The sequence below is a fragment of the Lactuca sativa genome, chromosome 7 (genome assembly GCF_002870075.4).
Source record: "Lactuca sativa cultivar Salinas chromosome 7, Lsat_Salinas_v11, whole genome shotgun sequence".
NCBI lineage: Eukaryota > Viridiplantae > Streptophyta > Magnoliopsida > Asterales > Asteraceae > Lactuca > Lactuca sativa.
The window spans coordinates 60,157,442-60,173,254 of record NC_056629.2 but is presented as its reverse complement, the minus strand read 5'-3'; the positions used below and the strand labels follow the sequence as shown (position 1 = coordinate 60,173,254).

The 15,813-nt window shown below is 34.1% G+C and overlaps 1 protein-coding gene across 1 annotated transcript; it reads right to left on the bottom strand.

Annotated features, from left to right (window-relative positions):
• Positions 1–3,997: 3,997 nt before the first annotated feature.
• On the bottom strand, positions 3,998–11,253 carry LOC128127257 (uncharacterized). Its single transcript, XM_052765701.1, has 3 exons — positions 11,022–11,253; positions 9,998–10,888; positions 3,998–4,005 (listed from the first exon to the last, which is right to left on the bottom strand). Exons 1-3 carry the CDS (start codon positions 11,251–11,253, stop codon positions 3,998–4,000), a joined length of 1,131 nt encoding a protein of 376 aa, XP_052621661.1.
• Positions 11,254–15,813: the final 4,560 nt, after the last annotated feature.

Here is a 15,813-nt window from a genome sequence, read left to right as displayed (position 1 = left end):
TGGGGGAACTCACTAAGCTTCGTGCTTATAGTTTTACTTTTTGGTTTCAGGTACCTCTTCGTCTAAGGGGAAGGAGCCGGCGGTGTAGCAACGCATCACACACACACATGATTTCCGCTTAGAGTTTTCTGGGATTGTACTTTGATATTTTTTTTACTCGAAATGATATGGTTTGAAACACGATATTATGGTTTATGTATTGACATGATCTTGACAATGTCTTGATAAACAAATTTATAAATCACTTCATTTCAAAACGAAATTTTTGGCCTCAAATTTTGGGATGTTACAGCGACGTGACCCCATGTGTCCACGCGAAGGATGCAGCCTTCCACCAACCAGGTGACATGGCCCCACAAATCAATGACACATAGAAGCAAATAGGAGGAGCCAACGCCCCAAGGATCGATGTGCCAACTCGAGCACTTTATAAATAGCAGTCGAACTTTCTTCAATTCTATACCCATTTTCACTCAAACCTCTCTGTCAAACTCTCTCCCAAACTCTAGGATCTGACTTCCTGAGTCACATTCATTTGAGTGAGACTCTATGGTGATAGAAAACCCAACGAAAGGAAGTATATGGTGTCAAAGTTTTGTCCACAACTTTCCGATTTTCTCTAGAAACTTTATATGTTAAGTTGCACATACTATGCTTTAAGTGTAACTTATAGTTATATTCATAGTTGTTATTTTGGGTTTATAAATAAGATTTTTCAATGAGTTCATTCAAAATATTGATCGATCTACTTTCAAAAGTGATATCTAGGCTAGACCTAATGTGGTGTATAAAGTGGATTTTCAAAACAGTATACTCTATATACCAAACAAATCATATCTACAATATGATCTTACCTATTTGTTCCTTATTTTATTGAACTTAAAGTATTTCTTATGTTTATTGAAGAATCTATAAATAATTTATAAGCTTATAAATACAAAGGAATACTGAATCATAGTACTATTCGTATTTAGGTTGTTTAAAAGGGATAAGCTAAAGTATTAGTTGAGGAGCTAGCTTTCCCATGGATCTCCTAACTCAGTCATGTGAGTGCATAGTTACTTTCATGAACATGATTTTAATGCAAGTATTTATTAAAATTATTAAATATCTTTTGAAATTTTATGTGTGAATTAAATACTTATTATCTAGAATATGTGTTAAATATATACTTGATGATATGCATTGTGTGAATCAAATATTGTTTTATATGTGTTAAGATGACTATATGATAATCTTAATGGAAGTATCATTACTGAGAATATTAATATATATTAAATACCTATTACATTGTGCTAGATATATACACTAAATTAGGATAGTGATGTCTAAACAGAGTTGGTATCAAAAGTAGATTACCGATATTGTAGTCTAGTCTAGTTTCTAAATTAAGACGTATAAATGATATTGTAGTCTAGTCTAGTTTCTAAATTAAGACGTATAAATGATGTTTACATCCAATTAAGTTGGATAATGGTATAATCATACTCTATATCACGATAGCATCGTGAAGACTGTATTGACGATGAATAATGAACAGATCTAGTCACAAACTAAGTTTTGTCAATGACATTTAGTTCGAGTTAAGTTGAAACAACATTTGGGATCTCCTACCCCAATCAATTGAGTGCATAGTTACTTTCAAGAACATGATTTTAACGCAAGTATTTATTAAAATTATTAAATATCTTTTGAAAGTTTATATGTGAATTAAATACTTATTATCTGGAATATGTGTTAAATATATACTTGATGATATACACCGTGTGAATCAAATATGGTTTTATATGTGTTAAGATGACTATATGATAATCTTAATAGAAGTATCATTACTGAGAATATTAATATATATTAAATACCTATTACTATGTGGTAGATATATACGCTAAATTAGGATAGTGATGTCTAAACAGAGTTGGTATCAAAAGTAGATTACCGATATTGTAGTCTAATCTAGGTTCTAAATTAAGACGTATAAATGATATTGTAGTCTAGTCTAGTTTCTAAATTAAGACACATAAATGATGTTTAGATCCAATTAAGTTGGATAATGGTATAATCATACTCTATATCGCGATAGCATCGTGAAGACTGTACTGCATTGACGATGAATAATCAATAGATCTACTCACAAACTAAGTTTTGTCAAGGACATTTAGTTCGAGTTAAGTTGAAACAACATTTGTTATACCATGTATTGTAAAGATTTTACATAGACATGAAATTTGTGTTGGAGGTTGATTATATGTATGGAAATCATGTCTAGTTATAGACTAAGACCCAAAATAGATGCTTAGTTCAATTAAGTGTGGATGTTGGGTAGCATCATATTAAGGGTATGTGTAAGATGGAAACAGAGAGTAGAACTATGTTTGATGATTTTGATGTTTGGTGGGGTACGGGTGCGTGCTAGAGTATTCTATTAGTATTACCTCGTGTTTTCTTTTTAAAAACTTGAATATATCTCATAAGTTAACTATATTAGTAATAATATGTGAGGATCGACGGGATGGGTAACTTAGGGAAAAATATCTTATATACGTTTTTGTTGTGTTGATTGAATGACACTTGGTTTTGTAGGTTTATTAATTAAAGGTTATTATCATAATAACATTGTGGGATTGAAAACCCTATGTATCTCACCAAACTTCCCAACCTACCCACTCAACTTATATACATCACAAGTAGTGGTGTTAAGACTGCTGAAGATTTGAATATGATGTTGAATGATTGAAGAGAAGACATGTAATAGTATTCAAGACCGTTAGGTCTTTACGCTATAATTTATGTACTATATTGAGTATGACAACCTTAGTTTTAGACAATCATTTGTACTTAAAATGTTTCAATATACTATGATTTTCCCAGACCAAGATATTATGATTTTTAAACCATAAAGAAAAAACTGGTTCTGGAAAATAGGGGATGTCACAGGTTGATATTTGTAACGCCTGTAAGTTGAGGCTAAATGATTAAGTGATTTTAGTTATAATTATTCATTTTATTAATAATAAAAATCATCGGATAGGATAATTATTCGTTATATGCGTTGCAGGCTATAAAAATAATTATTTATTAAATACACATTATGTGGAAAAATATTATCAGTACATAATACTTGTAGAAGATTATTTATTAGAAGATTATTTAGGATAAATAATCTTACCAAAAAAGTTGTAGTAGTTGTGATGAGGAATCCATGAGTATAAAGCACACTTAAATCCAAGTTTGTATGAAGAAATTATAATTTTTTAAAGTTTCACGTTCAACCCGACACAACAATGTGTGTTGTAAAACGTGAAATGCAGATCAGTTTCTCATTATACAAAACAATCCATACGAAAGTTGATGTCCTCGTAAATACGAATTTGTCGATATAAAGAACGTCGAGAACGGAGTTCGTATGAAGAAATTATGAATTTTGCAAAGTCTTTTATAGTGTAAATCTTATAGACTATAAAAATAAAAGAAAAAAAGAATGTGAATTAGCCGACTAGGTCTAAAGGAAATTTGTAGTATTCATCGATACAAAACCCAGGATATATAGAACATAGAAAATAGAACTCGTATGCAAAAGTTAAGATCTTTGGAAGATTCGAGATTTTACCCGATTTGAGTGACACAACCCTAGCCATCTTGTGATGTGTGTCATGATTAGAGAGCATGCCTGCCGCCTACACATATGTGCATCGTGCTTCTATCAAGGGCACGCCGCTCCCTACCTACTATGAGCCTATAACGGGAAATCGATTTTTGCTCTTTTTTTGCAAACAATTCTCTCTATTTTCCTTTAGAAATTTTCATGAACCTTGAGCCCGATATTTCTAAGTTTGTAATTACTTTAACTATGCACTGAAGCATCAGAGGGCCAAATGAGAAGAAGTTTTTGGAGTTGAAATTTCACTCGCGAATTTCCAAGTTTTCACTAGAAAATCAATAAGTTAAGTTGCACTTACTATGCTTTAAGTCTAACTTATTTTTAAGTTCATTATCGTTATTATAAACCTATAAAAAATGTTTATCAGTAATTTCAGTTAAAATACTGATCGATCTATCTATGGGAGTGATGTATATTCTAGATCCATTGAGGTGTTTAATGTGGATTTTCCAAATAGTATACTTAGTATACCAAATGGATCCTACCCCCGATATGATCTTACGTGGTTATTCCTTATTTGAAAGAACTTGATATTTCTTGGGATTATTGAAGAATCCATAAATGATTAATTATATCCTTATACATACGAACAAATACTGAGACATAGTAATATTCGTATTTTTGTCATTTTAAAGAGAAAAGATAAAATGTTAGGCGGGGAGCTAACCTATACATCGAACTTCCACCTATAGTCAAGTGAGTGCATATTTACTTTCATGAGAACGACTAAATATAAGTGTTGAAATACTTAAAGGATTAAATATAAGATGAAAGTTTGTTACTTATGCTGATAGTATACTTTATATGTGAAGTAAATGCCTATTATCTAGAATATGCATTAACTGTATATTTGATAATACTACATAACACTTCTATGCAAGCCAGATGTATAAGTGCTAAAAGTCATTTTTTTTTTCTTATACCACACGACAATCTTATTACAAGTATTATTACTTAAAAATATTGAAGGTATAGTTTATACTTACAGGTTAAATATTGTGTTAAATATAAAAACATGTACGATGGAAAGTATTTCAATTTAGCCTAAAGAAAAAAAAATTGGTTATGGAAAATAGGGGATGTTACAATATTGAAAAAATGGTTGATAAATTTTTAATAGAGTAGGGAATGATGGGTTTTGATAATCTTAAAACGATCTTTTTTATAAAAAAAACAATTTTAATGGCAAACAGAAGACTTTTAAAAATAACTAGTTTATTGTTAGATCATTTTAGCAAAACTACCGAGATGATCCAAATACAAGATAATAACAACCATAGGATGTTAAGAAGATAACGTTTGAAGCCTTTGATCCCACTTGGAATTGAGGTGTAGATGAAGATAGCAAAAGAACAAGAAGCTTGAACTTGTCTACAAGTATCAGTCAGCAAGAGTAAGACACTTGGAATACTAGTTCCTATCTTGTATACAATGATTTGTTAAGACTTTGAGTTCTTATCTCAAATAAACACTAAAGGATAAAAACTTATGAACACCCAAGACATGAAACACTTTGCAAAATAAAGCAAGAGGGAGAGCAAGAAGAATTTTACAATTTTTGGAGATAAAAAACTAGTATTTTGCAAGCATCACACTTCTTTATATAGTCTCATGCAAGTCAAATCCTATACCTTATAAGAATATAAAGTAATAAGTAGCCTTTTAGAAGCATGTGGAGCAAAGGAGGGAGGTTGAGAAGCAACCTACCATGCTTCTCCAATTTTCGGCCAAGCTTGGTGAAAAGAGACAAAATCATTTGCTATTTTCTGCAACTAGATAAAGGTAACTAGTTAGTTAAGCCAAAAGGAATCCAAAGTGCTCAAAACTTTGTACATGACTTATTAAATAATACTATATGATATAATAACTAGTTACACTATCTTTAATTGTTATTTTCAAAAAAAAAAACAATAATATTCCCTAATTAAATACAAGAGTTGATTGTACTTATTTATAATCATACTAATAATAAATATTCAAAATGTGCCAACTTGATAAAGGTGTGACCCTATAAGATCATATGTTAGTAGCAATATCATTCAATAATGATTTTTAAGTATATAGATGGAACAATCTCCCACTTGGACAGAAGGGGTACCATTTATTTCCCTTAGCAACACATGAAGGGGTGCCATCGTATCAACAACTAATTCCAGGAGCTCAAAGTTACAATTGTTTCTAAAGGTGTGGTATCAGTTATTCCTTTGTCACTAAAATCATGTTGAACATGAGATATGGATCACAATCAATCTCATGTGGTGTTCAACTTTTAGTAAGGCCTTAGATGTCTAAATCTCAACGAATAAGAGGAAAAAATCCATTCTTGACTACATACGTCTATCATATAGTTCATGTTATGCCCAACCGATGACCCTTATAACCGCCTTTTACAGAACATCGTTAAACCATGTCAAAGCACAACAATTACTACACTCAAGTCCCAAATATATATCTCAACTTAAAGAATAAAAAGATACTACCTTTTATCAAAACATAACTCGTGACTACGATCAATAAAGCGATTTTTGATGTGGGTTATGTTTAATACTTATTCTCTAGTACTTATGAAGTTGATAGCAACTCTTTCTATTTTCATCTCCAAGAAAATCAACCAATCAATTCATACTAGTATTACCACATAGATGCTCCCACAACTAGGAACAACCATGGACATTTAAAATAATTAGGTTATTCAAGGATTAAACATGCTAATATAAAACACACCAATTATTTAATGAAAAGACTATATCCAATATATCAAGCCATTAAAATATATGTTTTTTATACTGCTCCAATATCCAAATACTAAATTTCAATCAAATCCACTTACTTAGAACAACAAGGTCTTATAGCACTAACATAAGCTTTATGAATATTAACATTTTTAGTTATATATATATATATATATATATATATATATATGTGTGTGTGTGTGTGTGTGTGTATCTCATATATAGAGAAAAGGGGGATCTTCGTAACTTTCACCGGCATCATCATTTTGCCAGTCATCTTGCTCAGCAAACAAATGACGTTTTCCAACCTTCTTGCACTCTGATTGTCGGTGACCTGTCTCCCCACAACTAAAACACTTCAAGCTGCTACTAACAGTTGTCCTAGGGTTTGGTCCAACACTATTAGATGTCGGTCTTTGTTGATTAGGAACAACACGGGGTACCATACCACCCGTCCCAGGACTCCCTCCAATATTGGCAGTTGAAGACGAACCGCCCACCCGACGACTTTGTTTCTCAAAAGCCAACGCCCGTTGGTGCGCTTCAGAAATAGATACCGGGTCAAACATATTTACAGAGTCCATGATTTGGACCCGTAGATCCCCAATATATCGAGCAACGAGTTGTTCCTCTGTCTCCTGGATATCGTTTCGGGCAATCAATTGGTAGAACTCAGTTGTGTAATCGTCAACTGATTTGGCACCCTGTTTCAGATTTTGCAACCGTTGGTACATCAACCTTTGAAAATTATGGGGTAGGAAGTTGGATCGTAAACACTTCTTCATCTTCCTCCAAGTCACGACCTTTGACTTTCCGAGCCTGTCTCGTGTCAGTTTCAGTTGTTTCCACCATGCAGATGCCCTACCACGTAGCCTGGTAGCAATCAATGACACTCTTTTGTTTTCAGGGACTTCTTTGAACTCAAAAACTTCCTCAACAGTAGCCAACCAGTCGATGAACCCCTCTGGATTCAAACTGACCCCGTCGAATTCTGGGATATCAATTCTCATTCCGGCCTCCCAACGCCTATTGTCACCTGTATGATCACGCCTTGGCCGCCTTTCTAGATCATCTTCAGAATATGAACCGTCACTGCCGCCGAACGGGTTCCCAAATTCACCATCTTCCACTTGAGAATGTGTTCGAGACCTTTGCCCTCCTCGATTCATCAGTTCGACCATCCTATCAGTCAGTTGGTCAACCATTTGATCCATCCTCTCCTCCATTCGTGCCATAATACGTTCTTCTAGTTCTTGCTCATGAACATTAGCGGGCGTCCTGTTTCTCCTCGGAGGCATTTTGAACCAGGAATTCGGCTCTGATACCAACTGATGCAGCGCAAAAAAACAACACAAAGATAACCAAGAATGAACCTGTTGATTCTAAAAGAATAGCCAGGACAATCTCTTCAAAACCACGTTGATTCTACGAATACCGTGGGATTGGCTTCAAAATCTGGGTTAACACACAGAATTTGGGAGAAAATCGAAAGTTCATAAAATTGATGATTGACCATCCAAATTACATCAAAAACAGTTAAATAAGAAGTAGAAATTAAAATGAAACCCTAAAAGTCCATGGGCCAAATACAAACCCAAAAACAAAACCCAAAAATTAAGGAAAAATAACAAAAATTGCTCATAACTCCATTTAGAAAGCGATTTATGGACTCAAAAATGGGTAAGTCCCCTTCGGGTACTTATCTAGACGTGCTCCTTGCTCCAAGCTTCGATTTGACTGGTCGTAGGCCCAAAACGGAGATTCGTAGCCAAAGTTATGGCCATTTTCGTGAAGCCCCTTTAGTCACACGATCGTGGGCCTCTAGGAACGCAAGGGCCCGATCCTCCACACTAGGGCCCGCATCAGTACCTTCATGTGATGATATGTTATTACCATATGTGTCATCTTGTCTTATTATATAGACATACATCAGAAAACAAATAGATTCTTACCTCCATAAGTATGGTAAATATATAAAAGATATTACAAGGCTATATCCATTAAAATACAAACATTGGTAAACTATGACAAGTAAGACTTATGCTCACTACCCAAACAAATATTTAATAAACTATAATAGGTATAGTTTAGGGTTATTTTACATAACAAACACATTATTAAAGGTATTACACATACAAAAGAGTTATTACCACTATGAATAATTATGATAAACTATCATAAGTATAGTTAAGCCATTATACCCCCACAAACGAACACGCTAGTTATAATCGGTATAGTTATGGCATATATACATTACAAACGAAGTGATAAACTATAATGGGTATAGTTATGTTTCATCTACACTACGAACTTAATTACAAGAAAGGAATTCACCATCACCACCACTTTTGATAAGCTATAATATGCATAGTTCATGTTCACTACCACTATCTCTATTTGATGAACTATGATATGTATAGGTTATATTCACCATCACCACCACTTTTGGTAAACTATAATATGCATAGTTCATGTGCACTAGTCACTACCACTATCCGATGAACTATTAGATGTATAGTTTATGTTCACAGCCACTATTACTATTTCGTACACTACACTAGGGTTTGGTTCCGGTTTTTGGATTTAAGTCCACATTCAATTTCGAATTGTTAGTTTTCAGCTATAATTTCTAAGTGTATATGCTAGAGTTATATAGAACCTAGTCGTGATTGGCTTAGAATTGGTGGTTCTGCCTTATTTCCTGTTCCTCGTTTGGTTGTGAGCCTAGGGCAGACCCATTACATTCGACGTTTTATCTAAATTTAATTTTATATAACTTATATACACAAGGAAATTATAGAAGGAATCTATAGGGAATTCTAGGATGCACTATTTCATAACATAGAAACTTACATTTCACATTTTGAGGAAAAGTACCGGGTTTTCATTTAAATGGGGTACATTCCAAAGTACCGGGTTCACATAGAATTGTTATTTTGATATTAAAACTATATTTCATCTAGAATTGTTAGACTTCAACCATAATCGCTGAACGTATATGCTTGAGTCATATAAGAATTTAGTCTTGATTGGCTTAGAATTGGTGGGGCCTGCCTCATCTCCTGTTCCTCGTTGGGTTGTGGACCTAGGGCAGACCCACTACATTCAACGTTTTATCTAACTTAAATCGTATATAACTTATATACGCTGGACGATCATAGGGGAAATCTACGAGTCATTCTAGGGTTCATTAACGCATCATATAGAAATATTCTGTTCATACTTAACTAAGAAAATATTGGATTTTCTGGAAATCAAACTCTATCGATTTTACAAGGAAAATTGTTTCTACTTCAAACAAAACTCTTATGAACCCACCAACTTAATTGTTGACACTTTTTCAAAACTACTTGTATTCTCAGGAAATCAGTGAAACAGGAAAACTTCAGCGCTTTGAGGATGGGACGTTAAACCGTCAACAATTTATTTTTGTCATCATAATGTAATTGATTTTGAAACATGTAAACATATACTTTGGTGTAACTTTTTCAATTATATTTATGTTGGTTGTATTTACTTTGAGCACTATTATACACGTTGTTGTGATACTATAGATGAAGTCCTCCACCCCCAGACGTTTCCGCCATCCTTGGTTTGGGGGTGTGACATTCTTCACCCATATCTTCATCAATTATCTCAACTTCTTCGTATAAATCATCTTCCACTTCATCACTTGCCTCTTCCAATTGACCCTTAGGTGTAGTGAACACAATCATATCAAATGTTATAGGAATTGAAGCTCTCGGCTTTGAACATTTAACAATCGCAACATGAGGTTTCTCCCAAAATTTTAATTCTTCTTCCATCATCTTTTCTATTTCAACTAGCTTGTCAAGATCTTCTTCCATATCATCCATCTTTGACACTTCATTTCTTGGTTTGTCATTAATCATTTTTGGACTCATTTCGAAAGTAATTTCTTCATCTTCTACACGAAGTGTAAGCTTTGAGTCGTGGATGTCAACAAGAGCTCTAGCAATACTAAAGAATGGCCTTCCCAAAATAATAGGAAGTTCTTCATCTTCTTTCATATCCAATACCAGAAAATAAACTGGAAAAACAAAATTCCCCACCTTCACCAACAAGTCTTCAATGATTCTATGTGGGTTAGTGATTGTGTGATCCATCATTCTAAGCGTCATCTTGGTGTCTTGGAGCCTTGGTAGACCAAGCTTCTTGTAGAAAGAATATGGCATAATGTTAATGCTTAGCCCTGAATCAGCTAAAGCACTTATAGAAGTAGAATTGCCAAATTCACAAGGCGAATTTAGTTGGCCCGGATCTCCCATTTTGATTTGCAATCCATTGACGACCGTAGTTGAACATAACTCATTTAACACAACGGTTGATGCTTTTTCCAACTCCTTCCTATTCTTCATAATATCTTTTGAAAACTTTGGAAGTTTAGCCATTGACTTCACAAATGGAGCAGTTATTGAGAGTGAGAGCACTTGTTCCATAAACTTCTTTTGTTTAGGCTCCAGAGAATTCTTAAGGGCTTAAGAAGGGAATGGAAAAGGAGGCTGATACGAATTTAAAAGGGAAAAATTCTGATCCTATCGTGACCACCCCTTGCTGTCTTCTCCATCTCCAGATCTCATGTGCCCATGAGGGCATAGGGCCGTTGGTACCTATCCTATATGGGGGCACCCTAGCTATGTATGAAGGATTTATGACTTCGGACTCCGCGTTCGAGTCATCTGCATCATCCCCATCGGACTGCTCCTCCTCTGAGTCCACCACTGGTTCTGCGGGTCCCTCTTCGGGTTCATCCTCTGGTTCCTCTTCTGGTTCCGGCTCCATCCATCCTCCGTTCCCCTGGTAGGGGAAGTAAGGATCTCCAAGAAGATGAAATCCGGCCATAGAGTCTGCTCTGAACTATTTGAATGTAGGAAAAATGGATAGCATGCAAGAATACTCCTATAGTATTTTAATTGTTTATGTTTGATTCCTTAAAACTTTTTGGATATGAGATTGGTAAGTTTCTAGATTCATTGCCCACCATGATCACTCCCAAGCACATGTTGGTCGCATTTTGAATAAATATAGTTGATCAGGCTATATTTACCCCTAATACGATTACATAATTGCTCGGGTTTAACCACTATGTTCAACTCCTCTAAAGACTCTTATTGTTTTCTTATTGTAAAAATACTCAAATACGCACACATAGGTTTGTATTTATATTTTGTTTTGTTCAGAGTATTTTAGTCCTAATACATTTATAGTTGCATATCTTGTATGATTAGATATGCCAATTCACTATAAACATTTCTCTGATACCAATCTATCACACTCCCGAACCAGACGACGGAAATGTCCGGGGGGGGGGGGGTGACTTCATCTCGTAATATCATCACAATGTATATAAATGAATTATAGACAACATCATCACCATACATTCAATAATACAACATCTAGGGTTTACGTCATTATATTTGTTCACAAATTATATGCCAAAATATTTAATGTATGATGAAAGCAAAAATACAGAAAAAGTCCACATTTTCTCGATGACCGACCTGTTTACCGAGTCCCTAAGAATACAAGCTATTTTGAAAATGTCAACATATATAATGTTGGTGAGTTCATCAGCATGTTTGTATGAAAACTTTGTATCATTTTGTAAACACAAGAAAATCCGATATTTTCTGTAAAAACGGTTTGTAAGTTTTGTTTCAAATCTTGTATTAGAGCATGCGTGTTCTTGTTTGATAATGTATCAAGAGAGTTTACTAGAAAATCCTATATTTTCTGTATAATAAAAAAAAGTGTGGTCTTAACCCCAAGACCCGATTAATGAAAATGTATAGTACATACTTTATATCATGAGAGGAGTATACGTATTCCGTAAATTTATTTGTTCATTATTCTCTATGTGAGTCTATAACCATGCTAGATATGACTGATATGCTTGTCATGACGTTCTTCATTCGTCGCGTTAGGTAAGGCATTTGTCACCCTAGACCGGCCTGTCTAGCTGTAACTAACAGCTCAGGTGCGGGGTGTCAACCTGGTATAGATCTATACACAAATTCTTGCTCTCCTTCAAGGAGACTCTGGTTATAACTACAAGACTTATGATGTACACTAGGTAGGTACGAATGAAGGCATGTCTCAAAAGAGCCTTAACTAAATCTACGCAAATAGTGTGTTTCGTTGTTTAACGCTTTAAGTAATGTTTCAAGTATGTATTTTGAGTACAAACCATCGGTGATAAAAATATATTTGTTCATATCAAAATGTCAAATATTTGTTTATATCGACTCGATTATCATGGAGCATGTCGTATAGGCCCAATAAGTAAACAAATGGGCATTTAAGGCCCAATTAGGATAGAATTTTCATACATGGCTCAATAAGCATGTAATGCCTAATAAACATGTAAATGGCTATATAGAGCCCACTTTTATCAAGAATGACAGTTTTTACCCATTAAAACCAAGAATTTACCATCAAGGCCCATTGTTGTTTAAAATATCATTTTTGGCCCAATACTGTTGGATTAATGTCTAAGTCCATAACTATAATTGGTAAGACTTGACCCGACCCGGCATGGTCCATTTGGGTTGCATGGCATCATGCATTTGGATAGACTATAATGAGAGAAATAACACTTAAGGTTTGATAATATATTATAAGTGCTAATATATTAATCAGGTTATTTAATTAGTATTGATCAAGAATTAATTTGGAATTAATTAAGTAATCAAAAGGAGACTAATTAAATATATGGGTTGATTGTGTAAATCATTCATTCTTATATATGTGGGCTTGTGATCCAAGATTCCTTATGTTGGACTAAGTCCATGGGGTGACCCATGGATACTCCATGGAGGTTAAAATCCATGGACCATAAGGAATGGGTAAAGTCATGAGTTACATGGTGTAACCCTAATAGCCACCATATAAAAGAATCCCATGGCTCAAGAAATCGGGTACTATGTATGTGTGAGGGCTAAACGATTTCATGGAGTGCTCAAGTTTCTCTCAACTTATTCCAAGTGTATTTGGTGTTGTGTGAACCATTTGAGGTGTCACACTTGGGGCACTAGGCACTCATGCTTCATGAAGACTTTCTACATCAAAGAGGTATGTATTCTATCTTGTTATATTAATTGTTTTGTATGCTAGATTAGGATAATACCTTGGAAAGTTCATATTTGCATGTATAATAGAGAAAACATAGATCCAAGGTATTTAGGGTTGCATGTACACTTAGGAGTGTTAGAATGCTCAAAACTCAACAGTGGTATCAGAGCCACGAGTTGTTTTCTGTTATATTGATGCAAATATTTTATTTTCAAAGTTGAAAAAAAAGGAAAAAAAAACATGAAGTTTGTCAAATTTTAAGATAATTACTTGTTCTTGTGAAAAACTAATTATTTGTAAAATTTAAATAATTTGTTTTATGAGTTGAATTAGGTCAAATTTAATAAAAGATAAAATGATATGATTATGTTATTAGTTTTAAAAGTTTGATCTAAAGAGTTTTATTTTTTGAAACCTCCATAAGTTATGGATATGAAAAGGTTTTAAAAAAAAATTGATTCAAAGTTTTTATGGAGTTACAAAATTTGGTGTTAATGTTTTAAAGGATTCCATAACTTAAGAATAAGTTATGGATCACCAAAAGTTTTTTGTGTTACCTTGTTTTATGAGTGAATTTAGATTAACGAATAAAATTATGTGATAGTTGGTTTTAATCCAAATTAATCTAAAAGAAGTTCATAAAATGTGTTTATGTAACTTATAAGTCACATTTATGAATCTTAAAACTCATAAAAGTTGCCACAGGTTACAAAATGAAGAGTCTTTTTCCTCATTAAATTGTTTTATGACTCCATAACTTGTCCTCAAGTTATGGATGTTCAAGAGTCACTTCATTAAAGTTTTTAAAACTTTAATTAAACTCATAAGTTATGAAAATCCAAGAGTTTTGAATAGTTTCAAAACTTGTCCTCAAGTTTTAATGGGTGTCCACTCTCACCTACCGCTTCCTTGACTGGTGGATGGTCGTTAGCCGAACGGGTAGGACAAGGACTAGAATTCTCCCTTCATTAAAAGTATTAATGATAAATACTAAGTAAATAAACTCTTATAAATACCCAATCTTAGTTACTTAGGAAAATGTGAATAAGGTGCTAATCCAAGAAATTACACTTTGCACTTTGTTTAAGTCGGTTAGTGGAGCGTGTGTGGTTAACCGACACACTAACTCGTATTTAACAAGGTAGGCAAAGGGTAACTTAATGTTTATCATAGTATAGATGGAGCGTGTGTGGTTAACCGGCACATCGATTGAGGGGTAAACACTTAAGGGTACCAAGTAATTTGCATGGTTACTTCACACCTTGTTTTGTGATCCTCGACATCTCAGTCACAAAACCTGAAGGGCACACTCGAGATTGAAGCAAGTCATTGAACAGTTCAATGAATCTCAAAATATCTAGGAGTTTCAAATCCAACTAAAACCTAATAACGCGCTTCGTTTATCTTGGTGGAAATTGGTGAATCGTCATTCACCTACCTTCAAATATTTTCTAGCTTGGATACGACATCCCTCTTCTAAGTTATAAAATAGTTTGTTGGGTCCTAGCCTTAATATTTCATATTGGGTGTCATATTAAGGACTTTAAATCAACTATCTTGAATATCTCCCAAAAGATGTCTGGTTTGGACATTTATGATCTTCCCAAATCTCTTGAAACAAGCTTTCCTAAATGAAGACGATGTCCTATGGAAATCATACTTCTTTCACCTCCTCCAATTATTCTCCCTAACCCAAAAGTTCAAGGTCACTCAAGCCCTATTGGCAAGGCAAGGTCTAGGTGTGATCACATCTTCGAGATGTAGTCACATATCGACAAGCCGGGGGAGTTGGGTGTGAAAGTCTTGAGAAAGTTGGTGGCTCGATCACTTTCTAAGTCACATAGTGAGTTTCTTTGGAACTCCTATGAAATAGACTATGACAAGACCCTTAATGATCTTATCTATTTGCTAAGATCATCTTCCTAAAACTTTATGGACATTGACAATGGTGACATTGGATATCCAATAAAGCTCTCTCTTCCCAATGGAAAGGGATCAGCCATAGTCAACTTGGTTGACTAAATGGTAAAGAGAAAAGCTAAGTCTGTGATAGTCCTGTGTACCATTACCAAAGGGTCCATATGTTTATATTGCCAAAGGAAGGGGCATTGGTTGCGAAGCTGCCAATTTACCTAAAGGTGTTAAAGTCAATAAGTTTGACTCTACTTCAGGTAAAAATTCCATTATCTAACTCTGTTAAGTTTCTATTCTAAGATTCTTGATACATGATATGACTGGGTCACATAGAGATGTTTTAAGAATCAAAGAGAAGTAAAGAAACTTAAAGAAAGAATATGATGAATCTGATCGCGTAGATTGATTTCTATAGCA

Coding starts and splice junctions, on each gene's coding strand:
- LOC128127257 (XM_052765701.1), bottom strand. CDS start 11,253: ATGGCCGGATTTCATCTTCTTGGAGATCCTTACTTCCCCTACCAGGGG. Junction 10,889..11,021: donor GGTGCCCCCATATAGGATAG/GTACCAACGGCC, acceptor TCCCTTCTTAAG/CCCTTAAGAATTCTCTGGAG.